Source organism: Chiloscyllium plagiosum, unplaced genomic scaffold (assembly GCF_037043375.1).
Source record: "Chiloscyllium plagiosum isolate Xiang-an unplaced genomic scaffold, Cpla_swu_hap1 HiC_scaffold_21, whole genome shotgun sequence".
In the NCBI taxonomy this organism is placed as follows: domain Eukaryota; kingdom Metazoa; phylum Chordata; class Chondrichthyes; order Orectolobiformes; family Hemiscylliidae; genus Chiloscyllium; species Chiloscyllium plagiosum.
In genome coordinates this window covers 46860513-46875080 of record NW_028270159.1, presented here as the reverse complement: position 1 = coordinate 46875080, position 14568 = coordinate 46860513, and the positions used below count along the sequence as shown (strand labels likewise).

The 14568-nt window shown below is 41.7% G+C and overlaps 1 protein-coding gene across 4 annotated transcripts in view; it reads left to right on the top strand.

Annotated features, from left to right (window-relative positions):
- Nucleotides 1–14568, top strand: part of pnpla7b (patatin-like phospholipase domain containing 7b) — a 354731-nt gene that overhangs the window by 221107 nt on the left and 119056 nt on the right. For all 4 annotated transcript variants that reach the window (XM_043719901.2, XM_043719899.2, XM_043719900.2 and 1 more), the window contains one exon: nucleotides 4057–4175. In XM_043719901.2, coding sequence (XP_043575836.2) covers nucleotides 4057–4175 — 119 coding nt within the window. The remainder of the gene's footprint in view (nucleotides 1–4056; nucleotides 4176–14568) is intronic.

Sequence of the window (14568 nt, the reverse complement as noted above, 5' to 3'; positions counted from 1 at the left end):
CCCCACATGTCTGGATGCGTGCAACTCCAACAACACTCAAGAAGCTTGACATCATCCAGGACAAAGCAACCCCATTTGATTGGCACCACATCCACAAATCCCCTCCCTCCACCACTGATGCTCAGTTGCAGCAGTGTGTTCTGTCTACAAGATGCAGAAATTCCCCAAAGATCCTCAGGCAGCACCATCCACTTCCATCTAGAAGGACAAGGGCAGCAGATATGTGGGAATGTCACCACCTGAAAGATCCCCATCAAGACATACACCGTTCTGACTTGGAAATATATTGTTGTTCCTTCACTGTCACTGGTTCAGTATCCTGGAATTCTCTCTCTAATGGCATTGTAGGCTAACCTATTGACTACAATAGTTCAAGAACCCAGCTCACTACCACTTTCTCGAGGGCAACTAGGGGGAGATAATAACTGCTGACTTACGAATGAATGAACATTTTTCAAAAGTGCTGTCAAAGGAGTACTAGTGCGTAGCTGCCGTGCAGCTTTGGTTGGCTTACATTGCAGCCACAGTGCGCTGGTGGTGGAGGGGTTGCTGCCCAAGTAGACAAATGAGTTATGTAATGTAACCTTGATTACTGCCAAGGGGCCCACTATGCTAACAAGTAAAATGAGTTTTCAACAAGTATAAAATTAAGTTCTAATTTGAATTAAACTTCTGACACCAGCTGTGGTTAAAAAAACACTTGACACCCATTCAAGCAGTACTAATTCTTAGAACACTCCTCGGCACTGGGCAATTGATGCTCAAGTTGGTTGTTAAAGATGAGCTTTGCATATTTGAGAAACAGCAAAATGCGAATTAATAATTGTCTCTCTCCCAAGAGCACTTCCTTGATTTGTATCCAGTTTCTATTGATCTAGTTAACGACTTATTTTCTTGCAGTGATGATTATGGATTAAATATTCATCTGAGCACTGTAATATTCCAACCTCCATGTTGGAGTGAGTGTAAATTCCTCAGGGATGTAAACTTACCAGACACGTCATGTATACCTGTAAAGTATGGTTCCAACAGGCCTCTGGCAATGGATCCCCAAAGAAACCTATCCTCAACTCTTCGAATTTCCTATTTCAATGACCTCATATGCAGTTAATTTGCAAAAGGGTTGATCTTGTGAGAGAGGGTGTTAATTACGGTGTGCCTATTGCTTGCTCTTTGAATCGATCATCATTATAAGGCTTTTTAAAAAACCTGTAGAGTATTAGAGTATGCCTGGATTTAGAATCGTTTTGCTTCTGCTTCTGGTCTAGAGCTCAGATGTAATTGAGAGCAAAGTTTGCTAAGGGAGCTGCTGTGTAGATCCAACATCGAAAGGAGAGATGCTTCTAGAAAGAATATCAATGTCATGGCAAGTAATCTTAAATGCTTGCACAGGTGAAGGGGGGTTCATTGTCCAGAAGCCCAGGCAATATTGCAGAAACATGGGTTCCCACTATGGAGATGGTGGCATTGGAATCTCTTGAAAATTTGGTATTAGAATCTCGTCCACTGGCAACCATGTAACCATTATCAATTGTTGTAAAATACCCATCTGGCTCACCAGTGTCCTTGAGAGCATTCCTTCCTTTTGGGGAGGAATTCTTGGTCTGACCTATAAGTGACTGTAGATCCACAACAATGCAGTTGACTCTTATTGCTCTCTGGGCAATTAAGGATAGACATGAAGTGCTGATGCCCATAAAAATAAAACCGATGTTGTTAACAGCCCTGGTGTGCAACTGGAGGTTGGTTAATGTGGTGCCATTATTTAAGAAAGGATGTAAGAAAAAGCCAGGAAACTATAGACCAGTGAGCCTTACGTCAGTGGCGGATAAGTTGTAGGGGGGGATTTTGAGGGACAAGATTTATATGCATTTGGAAAGGCAAGGACTGATTAGAGATAGTCAACCTAATTGTGTTTTTTGAAGAGGTGACAAGGAGGATTGATGAAGGCAGACTGGTGGACAGTATCTGTATGGATTTCAGCAAAACATTCCGCAGGATAGACTGGTTAGTAAGGTTAGACCACATGGAATCTAGGGGGAACTAGCCAATTGAATACAAAATTGGCTTGAAGGTATGAGACAGGGGGTGATGATAGAAAGTTGCTTTTCAAACTGGAGGCCTGTGACCGTCAGTGTGCCACAAGGATCAGTGCTGGGTCCACTGCTTTTCATCATTTATATAAATAATTTGGATGTGAATATAGGATGCATGGTTAGTAACTTTACAGATGACCCCACAATAGGTGGTGGTGTGGACAAAGCCGGAGGTTACCTCAGAGTACAACGGGATCTGGATCAGTGGGCCAAGGAGTGTCAGATGTTGTTTAATTTAGATAAACGTGAGGTGTTGCATTTTGGTAAAGCAAATCAGGGCAGGAGGGTCCTGGAGAGTGTTTCCAAACAGAGAGACACAAGTTCATAGTTCCTTGAAAGTGGAGTCACAGGTAAATAGGATAGTGAAGAAGGCATTGGCATGCTTGCCTTCATTGGTCAGAACATTGAGTATAGGAGTTGAGGTGGTCTAGTTGTGGCTGTACAGGACATTGGTGAGGCCACATTTAGAATACTGCTCACAATTCTGGTCTCCCTTCCACGGGTTCAGAAAAGATTTACAAGGATGTTGCCAGGGTTAGAGGGTTGAGCTATAGGGAGAGGCTGAATAGACCGTGACTTCTTTTCCTGGAGCTGAGGGGGTGACCTTATAGAGGTTTACAAAATCATGAGGGGCCTGGAGAGGGTAAATAGACAAGGTCTTTTCCCTGGGGTGGGGGAGTCCGCAACTAAAGGGCATAAGTTTAAGGTGAGAGGGGAAAGATTTAAAAGGACCTGAGGGGAAACATTTTTGCACAGAGGGTGATGTGTGTATGGAACAAGCTAACCACTGAGCCACCGTGCCGCCTTTGAAAAACGTACTTGACAGGATTTGAACCTGCGTGGGTCAACCCCAAAACACTTCACATTTGTTGTTTTAACCACTCAGCCACGGACACCAGCACACGATGGCTCAGTGGTTAGCACTGCTGCCTCACAGTGCAGAGATCTGGGTTCGATTCCGGCCTCGGGAGACTGTCTGTGTGGAGTTTGCACGTTCTCCCCGTATCTGCGTGAGTTTCCTTCGGGTGCTCCGGTTTCCTCCCACAATCCAAAGATGTGCACGTCAGGTGAATTGGCCATACTAAATTGCCCATAATGTTAGGTGCATTAGTCAGGGGTAAATGTGGGGAATGGGTCTGGGTGGGTTACTCTTCGGAGGGTTGGTGTGGACTTGTTGGGCTTAAGGGCCTTTTTCCATACTGTAGCGAATCTAATCTAAAGCTGCCAGAGGAAGCGATGGAAGCTGCTACAATTACAACACTTAAAAGGCATCTGGATGGGTATATGAATAGGTGGGGTTTAGAGGGATATGGGCCAAGTGCTGGCAAATGGGACTAGGTCAGATTGGGATGTCTGGACACCACAGATGGGTTTGACTAAAGATGGGTGCTGTATGACTGTACTGGAGAAGTGCCATTGCTCCCAGCAACAGTGTTTTGCTCCACCTGTCAAGCAAAATGTATAGTCATAGTTGACAATGTTGTAAATGATGGTCTCTTTGAGAATAAAGCAGTTCATGACCTTTGAAACTATATATTTAAGACTGGTTGTTCCAGTAAAGGGAGTTGTTTGAGGAGGGGAGGACAGCAACCTAAGTTTGTATTCAGTTAAGGAAATGCCAATGAATAGTTGTGGGAGACAGAATGGCTCCTGATTCGGTAAAAGGATGAGTAGCACAACATTAGGGACTTCTTTGCCTGTCATGTGTGAGATAGCCACAGCAGAAACTAGTATTCAGTGTATCTGTTTAGTTTGTCTCTGAGAAGTCCACATTCAGATCAACATTGAACTTGGAATATTCCTTCTTTAAAATTTGGTGGAAAAAATTTGCAAGGTGTAATTTGTCACATCAAATGTATAACTTAGTGCTTTGGCGTTTCCATATTATGCCGAATTTTTACACTTTTACCTCTGTTAGTCAAACTGATGCATGATACTGTTTGGTCTTATGCCTTCTCAGCTCGAGATGTACCAAAGAATCTCTCAGAAGCTGCCAGATCGTCACTCGGATTTCTCCCGCTTGGCTCGGACTCTCACTGGCAATTCTATTGCTCTGGTGCTGGGAGGTGGAGGCGCGAGGTGAGTCCTGATAGCTGAATTATAAGTATTTAATCTTGAATTAGACTCTGATTGAAATTGACTGCAAGTATATTTACAGAAACCACACAGGGCTTTCTTTCTTAAAGCTATTTTCCATTTCCAAATCATTACTTATTTCTACTTAGTTTCCCCTTCTGGACTATAGGTTCCACAAGGCTGAAGATCTACATTTACTCACTGCATAGTCCTGTTGCCTACTATCCCACCAAAGATACCAAGGTGGAAATTCATTTCACCAAATGAGAGTGAGGTTTACCTGAAGTTGGGCCACATGACAATATTGCTGGAAGGCTATATCCATCAGTCCATGTGCATACAATGTGAGTTGGTGCACAGGCTGAAGACTAGAATTTGTTTCCCCTATCCTAATTGCTCTTGAACTGAATGGCTTTCTAGACATCACTTTAAAGGGCTAACCAAAGCCTCAACTGCTGCTTCTGGCAGAGGGCCTCCAGAACGGACCCTTCGCAAATCTGGCAGGGAACACTCATGATACTGGTCATTTCTACATCTGTCATGTGAACGCAGTGATCAGTGAATTTCTACTGGTGCTGCACCAATGTACTATCAAGTATCACAACCAGGCGGTGGCTCTTTATGTAAACCTTGACAGAGATTATTACACAATGCATTGAATTATGGTTGTCTTTGGATTCTGGGGTAATTTCAAACACTAAACGTACATTGATAATTGTGCATAGTTCCTACAGCTCACTCTCAGTTCCTACATTAAGCAATGAGAGATGCAAGGGCCTTCTGTAGAAGCTATTTGAGGTTGCAGTGATTTTCCAGGATGAACAGCGAGGCTCATAATGTATTTTAATTTAAGTGATTTCAAGTCTGTTAAAATTGGAGAAAGATGAACTATTCTGCCTGTGTGCCAGTTCCCTGTCTCTGTGAATGATATTTTAAAGTGTTGACAGGGTGACATTGGTACATTAAGGAATTCATTTGCATTTGCACTGGTATGTGCACAGCTTCCAATAAATTCTGCAGTTGTACAATGTTTCAGGTCGCATCCATTTGCAGCTTTATCTATACCAAAATTCAACTTTACCTTAGTCACAAATTCTGTCATATTCCAGTTTTTCTGAGTTTTCCCCCACAGAACAGAAAGCTAAATTCCATCTGGACAAGAATCAGCTACCTTTCATATTTTTAAATTCAACACTTTAAAGCATTAAGTTAGCTCGAGGTGTTGAAGATTGTTTGTTTTTTTCTGACTTAAATGAGTCACTGAATATTATACCAGCTGTTATTTTGAAGAGCCATGAATAATCAATATCCCGTGTCTGCTTGCAAGATCCTGTTAGTCTATCAGAAAGTTGAGTCACGCTACCACGGTTTCAGGTCCAGAGATTCCGGAAATCTGAGTTGTGTTTATGCTCATGTGTGTTTTTATACTGAAGCACAAGATGGCTCACTACAGCAAAGCTCTGATGTTTTCAGTGAACCCAAGTTTAATTAAAACTTCATTTTTAATTAGGGGTAAATTAATCTGACAATTGCACAGCTGCTCACAAAACACCCAGGGAAATGGGTGCTGCATTGCATTTCCAATACTGGATGTTAGCTCTGGACGTGGTTTAGATCAAACTGAGGCACAATGTTTGAGGCAGTCTCCGTGGTTGGGCTTTGGATCTGTGTGTTACAAACTGGTCTTTTACTTGTAACTTTTCAAGAATTTTCTCTCCCTTTCCCATTCTTTCTGGCACCATCTTTGGGCATCCATCTCTATCTCACTTCAAATGTAAACCAAGGCACTGTGCCTCATCTGGCTTTTCAACTGTGACAGCATCAGAACCAAGCAAGGACCTCTTGTGGTTCCAGTGTTGGTTATACCACAAGCAGCATCAGGAGAGCTGTCCAGATATTTATTAAATTCAAATCCAGCCAGCATTTTGAAGGAAGCTTCTCTGAAGATGGCTGGTATTAACACAGTCTTTCATGTCTCTGATTGTTAGTAGATCATGGTTGAAACGAGTGCGGCCTCAAGTCAGCATTCTCACCTTCCCGATGGCCATCTTATTCCTCAGCTGAGCATTTCCCACCACTGTTATTGATAGGGCCCTTAGCCATTTTTGACCCATTTCCAGCACTTCAGCTCTCACCCCTACTCTTCCCTCCTATGATGCTGATATGGTCGCGCTGGGCCTCACTTACCACCCCAGTTCGCAAAGGATTATAATCCACCATTTCCCCACCTCCAGTGGGATGCCATCACCAGAGACACACTTCCTTCCACTCCTATGTCAGCATTCTGCAGGGACTGTTCCTTCTGCACATCTTGGTCCTCACCCAACATTTCTCCACGGCACCTTACCATACGATCATCGAAGGTGAAATGCCTGCCCATTTAGTTCCTCCCTCCTCACTCTCCAAGGCCTTGGGAACACTTTCCAGGTGAAGCATTTACCTGCACTTAACTTAATCTAGTCTACAGTATTCACTGCTCACAATGTCGTTCCTTGATACTGGGCGACAACTTTACAAGATGTTTACTTTCTATCCACAAAAGTGACCCCAAGCTTCCAGTTGCCTGCTATTTCAACACATCATTATGTTTCCTGACCAATATTCTTGTTTTGGGCTGGTGCCTACAACCTTCAGGACTCAATATTGACTTCAATAATTTTAGGATCCCAATACCACCTTCTTGTTCTTGAACCAACCCCACACCTCAGGTCCTGACATGACATGGGCAGTTTTCAGCACAGCCAACCCATTCCTAACTCATTGCTCCCATTATAAGCTTTTTCCTTCCCATGCTTGCTATCAGCCATTCCTTTGTCTGAATAATTCTGTGTCTCTGTCTTTGACTCTCTCTCTCTTTGTGTCTTTCTCTTTGTGTGTGTGTGTGTCTCTCTCTCTCTCTTCACTTGACACTCAGCCCCACCTCCCCGAGACTGTGTCCCTCGTTCTAACCTCTGCAGCCATTAAAAGACATTGTTTCTTTTCTTCATTCATGGATATGTGCATTGCTGGCTAAGACAGTATTTATTGCCCAACACTGGTTGACCTTGACAAAATGGTCTTGATCTGCTCCCTTGTACTATTACAATCACTTTGCTTCAGGTCCCCCACAATGCAGCTACTCTGCATCTACTTTGTCTATCCTGTCTGTGACTACTCTGTAGCACATATATCCATTCTTAAGCAAGGGGATCAGACATGTACACAACTGCAGGTACAGGCTAATCAGTATTATAGAACAGTACAGTACAATAAAGGCCCTTCAGCCCTTAATGTTGTACCAACCTTTTACCCTACTGTAAGATCAAACTAACCTACAAACTAACCTTCATTTCATCCATGTGCCTATCCAAGAATTGCTTAAATATCCCTATTGTATCTGTCCTCCAGTCTAGGCAGCATCCTGATAAATCTCCTCTGCATCCTCTCTCAAGATTCCATATCTTTCCTATAATGAGGCAACCAGAACTAAACACGATATTCCAAGTGTGGTCTAACCAGGGCTTTCAACACCTGCAGCATTGCCTTGTGGCTCTTAAACTCAATCCCTCTGCTAATGAAAGCCAATACATCATACGCCTTCTTAACAACCCTATCAACTTGGGTGGCAACTTTGAGGGATCTATGGACGTGGACCCCAAGATCCCACTGTTCCTCCACATTGCCAAGAATCCTGCCTTTAATCCTGTAATCTGCATTCAAATTCAACCTTCCAAGATTAATCACTTCATATTTTTCCAGGTTGAATGCCATCTGCTACTTCTCTGCCCAGCTCTGAATCCTGTCAATGTCCCATTGCAACCTACAACAGCACTCCACACTATCCACAACTCCACCAACCTTCGTGTCATCAGCAAACTTACTAACCCACCCTTCCACTTCCTCTTCCAAGTCATTTATAAAGAATCATATGCAGTTGAAGCGATATTCCTTTGCCCCTGCACTCAACCCCTCTTATGATAAGTGCTGACAGACAAATTGCCTTCCTAATTGCTTGCTGCATCTACATGCCGGCTTTCAGTGGTTTAGGAACAAGGACACGTAGGTGTCTTTGGACATTGGCACTCTCTAACCTTTTCCCATTTAAGAAATACTTTGCACCTTTATTCCTCATACCAAAGTGAATAACCTCATGCATCCACATTATAGCCCATCTGCCATGCTCTTGTCCACTTGCCCAGCCTAACTAAATCCCATTGAAGCCTCTTTGTACCCTTCTCACAACTCTCATTCCCATCCAGTTTTGTGTCATTGTCACATTTGGCAAGATTACGATTGGCCCCCACATTCAAATCATTGATAATAGATTGTGAACAGCTGGGGTGCAAACACCCATCCTTATGATACGCAACTGATCATAGCCGGCCAAATTGAGAATGACCCAGTTATTCGTAGCCTCTACTTTCTGCCTGTTAACCAGTTCATGTTAGTATATTACCCCAATTCCAAGAGTTTTAATTTTGTTTACTAACCTCTTGAAAGGGATTTTACTAAAAGCATTCTAAAAATTCAAGCACTTCACGTCCACTGCTTGCCCATTGTCAATTCTGCTAGTAACATTCTCAAAAAGCTATGTCAGGTTTATAATCATTGATTGCCCTTTCTTAAATTTATGTTGAACAATTATTTTCTAAATGTCCAATTATCACATTCTTTCTAATAGATTGCAGAATTTTCTCAACTGTTGACATCAGGCTAACAGACCTATAATTCCTTGGACTCTGTTTCTCCCTTCTTTCTGAGGCAATGGGGTTACGTTTGCAAACTTTCAATCTGGAACAATTATTGCAGAGTTCATAGTTTTAAAAGATGATCATTGATGTATTCACTCTCCCTGTAGCTATCCTTTTCAACATTGTATGTTGAAGTTTACTGGATCCATTGAAAGTTTAAAAACTCCCATTAATTTCTCCAATACTACTTTCTCTCAGTAATCTTAATTGCTTTCATTTACCCACTCTGACTAGACCCTTGGATCTTAATTATTTCAGTGAGACATCATATGTCTTCCTCAATTTAGCCAGACACAAAGTACTCAGTTGGCTTTTCTGCCATTTGACAATTATAAACTTCCTATGTCTTTGTGTAGGCCCAGATTTGCTAGTACTTTTTTGTATACCAGTAGAAGCTTTTACAGTCCATTTGTATATTTCTTGCTATTTTACATTCATATTCTGTTCCATTCCTGGTTTGCTGAATTCTAAAATACTCCCAGTCTTCAGGCTTACAACTCTTCTTGGCAACTTACACCCTTCCACCTTTGATTTAATACAATTATTAGCTTCTCTTGTTAGCAATGGCGCTCTCACTTACTCGGTTTTTGTCCTGCCATGAAGAAATATGCTTATTGAAAACCAACCATTAACTCTTTAAATGTTAATCATTGTCTAGCTGCTACCAAACCTTTATATTTTTCCGATTCATTGCAGCCAACTTCCTCTTTGTATCTTCATAATTGCCTTTGTTTAGATTGAAGCCCTAGTTTTGCATTTGGTGACTTTGTTTAAACTCCATGGAAATTTCTACAATACTGTGCTGATTGTTCTAAAATGTTCTTTTACTTCAAGGTTATTAATTAGCCCTTTCCTATTGCCTTCACATATTGCTCCAGAAGTCTGTCCAAGCGCATTCTCAGAATTCTTTCACCAGAGGATTGGTTTTCATTAGATTTAGCTCATCTCTATGTAGGTTGTAAATGCCCATGTTGGTGTGTTACCACTGAGAAACCTCTCCTACAAATGATTGCTGCTGCCTCCTTGCTGCTTCTAAACTCCACCCAAATAGGTTTGCCATCATTAGTGTAATGATGACCATTGTTGATTGTCAGGAAAACCTATCTGGTTCACTAATGTCCTTTAGGAAGGGAAACTGTTCTGCTTACCTGATCTGATCTATACGTGGCTCCAGACCCACAGAAATGTAGTTGACTCTTAATTGTCCTCTGAGCAATTAGTGATGGGTAATAAATGTTGGCTGAGCCAGTGACGCCCATGGTCTGTGAATCAATGATTTAAAAAAAACAGATTCTGCATTCTGCTCTTGTAATCAGAGAACGTCTCTCATTAAAACACTGACTTCATCCCTTCTTAGCAGCGCTGCGCCACCACCTTTTCCTTTTTGCCCATCTCTCTTAAATGTCACAGAGCCCTGACTATTCAGTTCTCAGTCTCAGTCACTCCGCAGCCCTGTCTGCATAATGGCATTTGAGTAGAAATGTGGCTTCCAGTTGAGAAAGTAGATGGAACCACAGTTTAATGTCTCATCTGAGGACCACCTTCAGCAATCCTGTTAGTAGTGTACCTGAGCATCACCTTCTATAGGGGAGTTAGAATCATAGAATCCCTACCGTGTGGAGAATTCATCGATATAGCAACAACTCAGTATTTCCGTTTGTAGTGAGTCATTTATGAGAAGCATGTACAAATTATCGCCTACCATTATAAGAACTTAAGTTTGTTCATAAAGGGTGAGGATCATGAATTCCTCATTGTAATTTTCTAAGTGGTTGTGATTTCTTTTGTGTCTCAGTGGTGGGTGTACTGCAGTTTCTGTCTTTATAGTCTTTGCCATAGAAGAATAGTGTCCTCTCATTAACTGCTGATTTGGCAAAACATGCATTTAACTGTGCACATGATTTAGCCAAGCCAATTAATACTCATTCAATGCTGAGCTTTAAAATTGAGAGTTTTCTTTAAGTATAAATTTGCAGCTAAAGGGGATGTGGGCAGGCAGTTAATGTACCATTTTAATTCATTGAGTATAATGTCTTTGATGTTGCTCATCTTAAATTAGAGGGTACTTTTTCAAATTTGTAAATCGGAATATTTTGAGAGTTTCAGGCACCTAATATTTAAGATTCTATTACATTCAAAACAATCTGCATGTGTTGATGTACAATACATACACTCCCTATAAGTTTCACTGTTTCTAATACCTTCTCAACCTAAGTAATAAATTAGATTAGATTAGATTAGATTCCTTACAGTGTGGAAACAGGCCCTTCGGCCCAACAAGTCCACACCGACCCGCCAAAGCGCAACCCACCCAGACCCATTCCCCTACATTTACCCCTTCACCTAACACTACGGGCAATTTAGCATGGCCAATTCACCTAACTTGCACGTTTTTGGACTGTGGGAAGAAACCCACACAGACACTGGCAGAGTGTGCAAACTCCACACAGTCAGTCGCCTGAGGCGGGAAATGAACCCAGGTCTCTGGCGCTGTGAGGCAACAGTGCTAACCACTGTGCCACCGTGCTGCCCACATGTTTATATGTCCCCTTGCACACACCTTTGACTCCAAGGTAGCAACCTCCATCTCTAATGTAGCAGTCGGAAGCTGCTCGAAACTCACTGAAATTGTCTCTTTCTGCCTGCTCTCTTAGCTCACTGCAATCCCTAGCTGCTGCAGTTCTGACTGACTTGACTCGTGAATGAATTGGTCATCCCTTGTTCTTGGCTCCCCTCTCTCTCCGAAGTTTCTGAACTCGTTTCACTGACTGTTTTAATGCAGCTCACTGTTCAGTCAAAAAGTCATTTTTCTCCCAATTCTCTTTGTCAACCTATCCAAGAGAGAATCCTTATTACTGCACAATCAGCTGCAGTCTGCAACACCAGCATGTAACTCATTACCTGGTTGCACAGAGCTTGAGAGTTGCTTAAAAAAATATACATTTTGTCAAAGCTGTTGATTGTGCAATCATCGGGGCACTTTACAAGCATATCCGATGTGAAGAGGAGCAACATTTTTATACTGTATGCAAAAATCATGCTGATTGGTTGAAAAATGGATGGAGGTGTTGCCATGGAGAATGCACCAGTTAGATGATGACTGACCGATAACTGCCAAGCTGTGATTAAATTTAAAACAATCAGTTTGACTATGGTCAAGGCATTGCCTCAAGAAATGAAACAAACAATGGCTGTCATCTAGTTTTTTTGTAATTTGAGGCATGTGTGTGTGTTTGTTTGTGTGTGTATGTTCTTTCTGGCTGCAAAGGACAGTGCCCTGTGAATGAATATATGTAGCTTTCAATAGTATGAATGTGCCACACTGCAATCCTGAGTAATAGGCTTAAATTGACAATGTAATTCTTGGCACAAGAATCTTATCTAATGTCGAACACTACTTAATGTTTTTTAAGTGTGTGCTGCTTCCTTTGGACATATCGTGCCTGGTGTGAACAGCCAAAGAGACATGCTGATTGATATGATGCACCAATCTTTGAGACGTACAGCCTACATACCTAGCATCACACCCACACTGAACTTCAAATCCTCATTTAAATAGTCAGCAAAATGTCTTTTTAGCTTGATGGCAATAGCCTGTTACTGAGGCTAGCTTTTCATTTCAGATTTTGAGTATTGCTGAAAAGAGTCTCATGAAGGCATTTCACTCACGTAGCTACATGCGGAGTCACCTGTTGATAATTTTATTAAGGTACCTTATCCTTCCAGGGGGTTTGGGCACTTTCACGACAACAAGGCAACCTGAGGCTTATTCATGAGATTACTAATATACAGTGAGAGGTGATGTGCTCAGGAGAGCCATTATCTTGCAGGATGGCTTTGATGCACACTAGTTAGCATCTAGCTTGTGCAGAGAGCAAATAGTTTGAGTCCTATTTAGGAGTTTGCATATAAGGTCAGTCCTATAGCATTTGGAATTCTAGCCAATATTTGTATTGGGATTCCTAACCAGTGAAGTTAGGCTTGCAACAGACTGTCGTTGGGAAACTCCTGGCAGACTTCTCAACTAGCATTCAGGGAAACTGAATTTATTTATTTGGATCATATCAAAGGTGAATTTGAGTGCAGGATGGAGTTGATTAAAACTAGTAAGGAAATTTTTACATGCAACTCTGAATTCAAGATTAGTAAATATACCAGCAACATATTTAGCAATATGAGGGTAGGAGGTTGCACTTTCCTCATGGAATCCAACAAAGATGTTTGAGAGTACTAGACAGAGCGAGTCCTGTGACAACAGCATCAGCTAGGATATTTGTGATGTCACTGAAACTCAATGTAGCTGCATAAATTGTAGAGTTCATTAGTTCGCAGAATTTCACACATTGGTGACAGATTTCAATTACCATGATGTAGTGTTGCAGGGTAAAATGTCTGTGGCCTCCTTATGTGGTACGTTGGTGAATAGGCTAGCATTGTGGAATGGGCACATGAACACGGAATTGCTATTGATTTGAGAGTCCTATATGACCTTTACAAATGTAAAGGAAAGCTTCACCAGATATGTGGAAAACTTGGCCAAAACTGGTTGTTGTAAATCGCTCTTCATTTGACCAATTTACGTTGTGCAGAACTTCTTCAAGATAAGACTGGACATCACTTTTTTATGTCTTGAGCAGCCCTGCATGTGCGGATCCAGTAGACAATGAGGGTGAACCCAATATGATATATCATTCAGCTGCTTTAATCCAACAAGCATTTTTTTTAGAGCAAGGTTGTCTGGTCCTGCTGGGCACCTGTCACTTAGATATGCTCGCATTTTATTGGTATCATCATGCATTTTTCAGATGACTAAACCCATCTTTTTGTTGGTTTATAGATGTGCGTGTCCAGATTGTCCTTGAAACCTCACAGCACTGCTAGATATTCAGTGTTGCATGTGAAAATCAAACCACTTATTTGGAATCTCGCAACATACGTGTTCTCGATCAGCTGGGGGGTGCACTTCAAGGATCAGTTTCTCTAGTAGATGCTGGGTTTGCAACAGGCAAACCTCTACTAGTCAGTATCCACTTTCCAACCAAAAACCATGCTCCTCTCATGAATAATACAGACATTGCTCCCCTTTACATTGGTATATTTGCGAAATGCCCTCATGAGATTTTTCAGCAATATTCAAAATCTGAAATGAAAGGCTAGCCTCAGTAACGGTTACCATGAAACTATTGATTAGTCCAAAAAGCCTATTTAATTCACTAATGTCCTTTATGGAAGGAAATCTAGGTCTGTATCTAGTTTGGCATCCATATGACCTAAGGCCGGCAGTCTGAAAATGGCATAGCAAACACTCAATTGCATAATACTCTGTGGGAACTGTCAAACACTGCTACACTACGTGGACTGTAGCAGTTCCAGAGTTTGAGAAACTCGTTCACCACCATGTTATCAAAGGCAGTTCGAGATGGGCAATAAATGCTGGCCTAGAACACTGACACCCACATCCTACACATGGATTTTTAAAAATTCTATAGTCTGTTGTAAGTTGCTCGCCATGTCTATCAGTCTAAACGTTTTGACTCTCTCTCCCCTTTTTTAACTAAGCAACCTAGTTTGAAAGTGAAGCGTAAGTGGCAGCTGATGCCTTTTTCAGTGTCCCATCGCTACATCTTTGAGATGATTTTTTTAAAAACAATATTATGTGTGAAAAT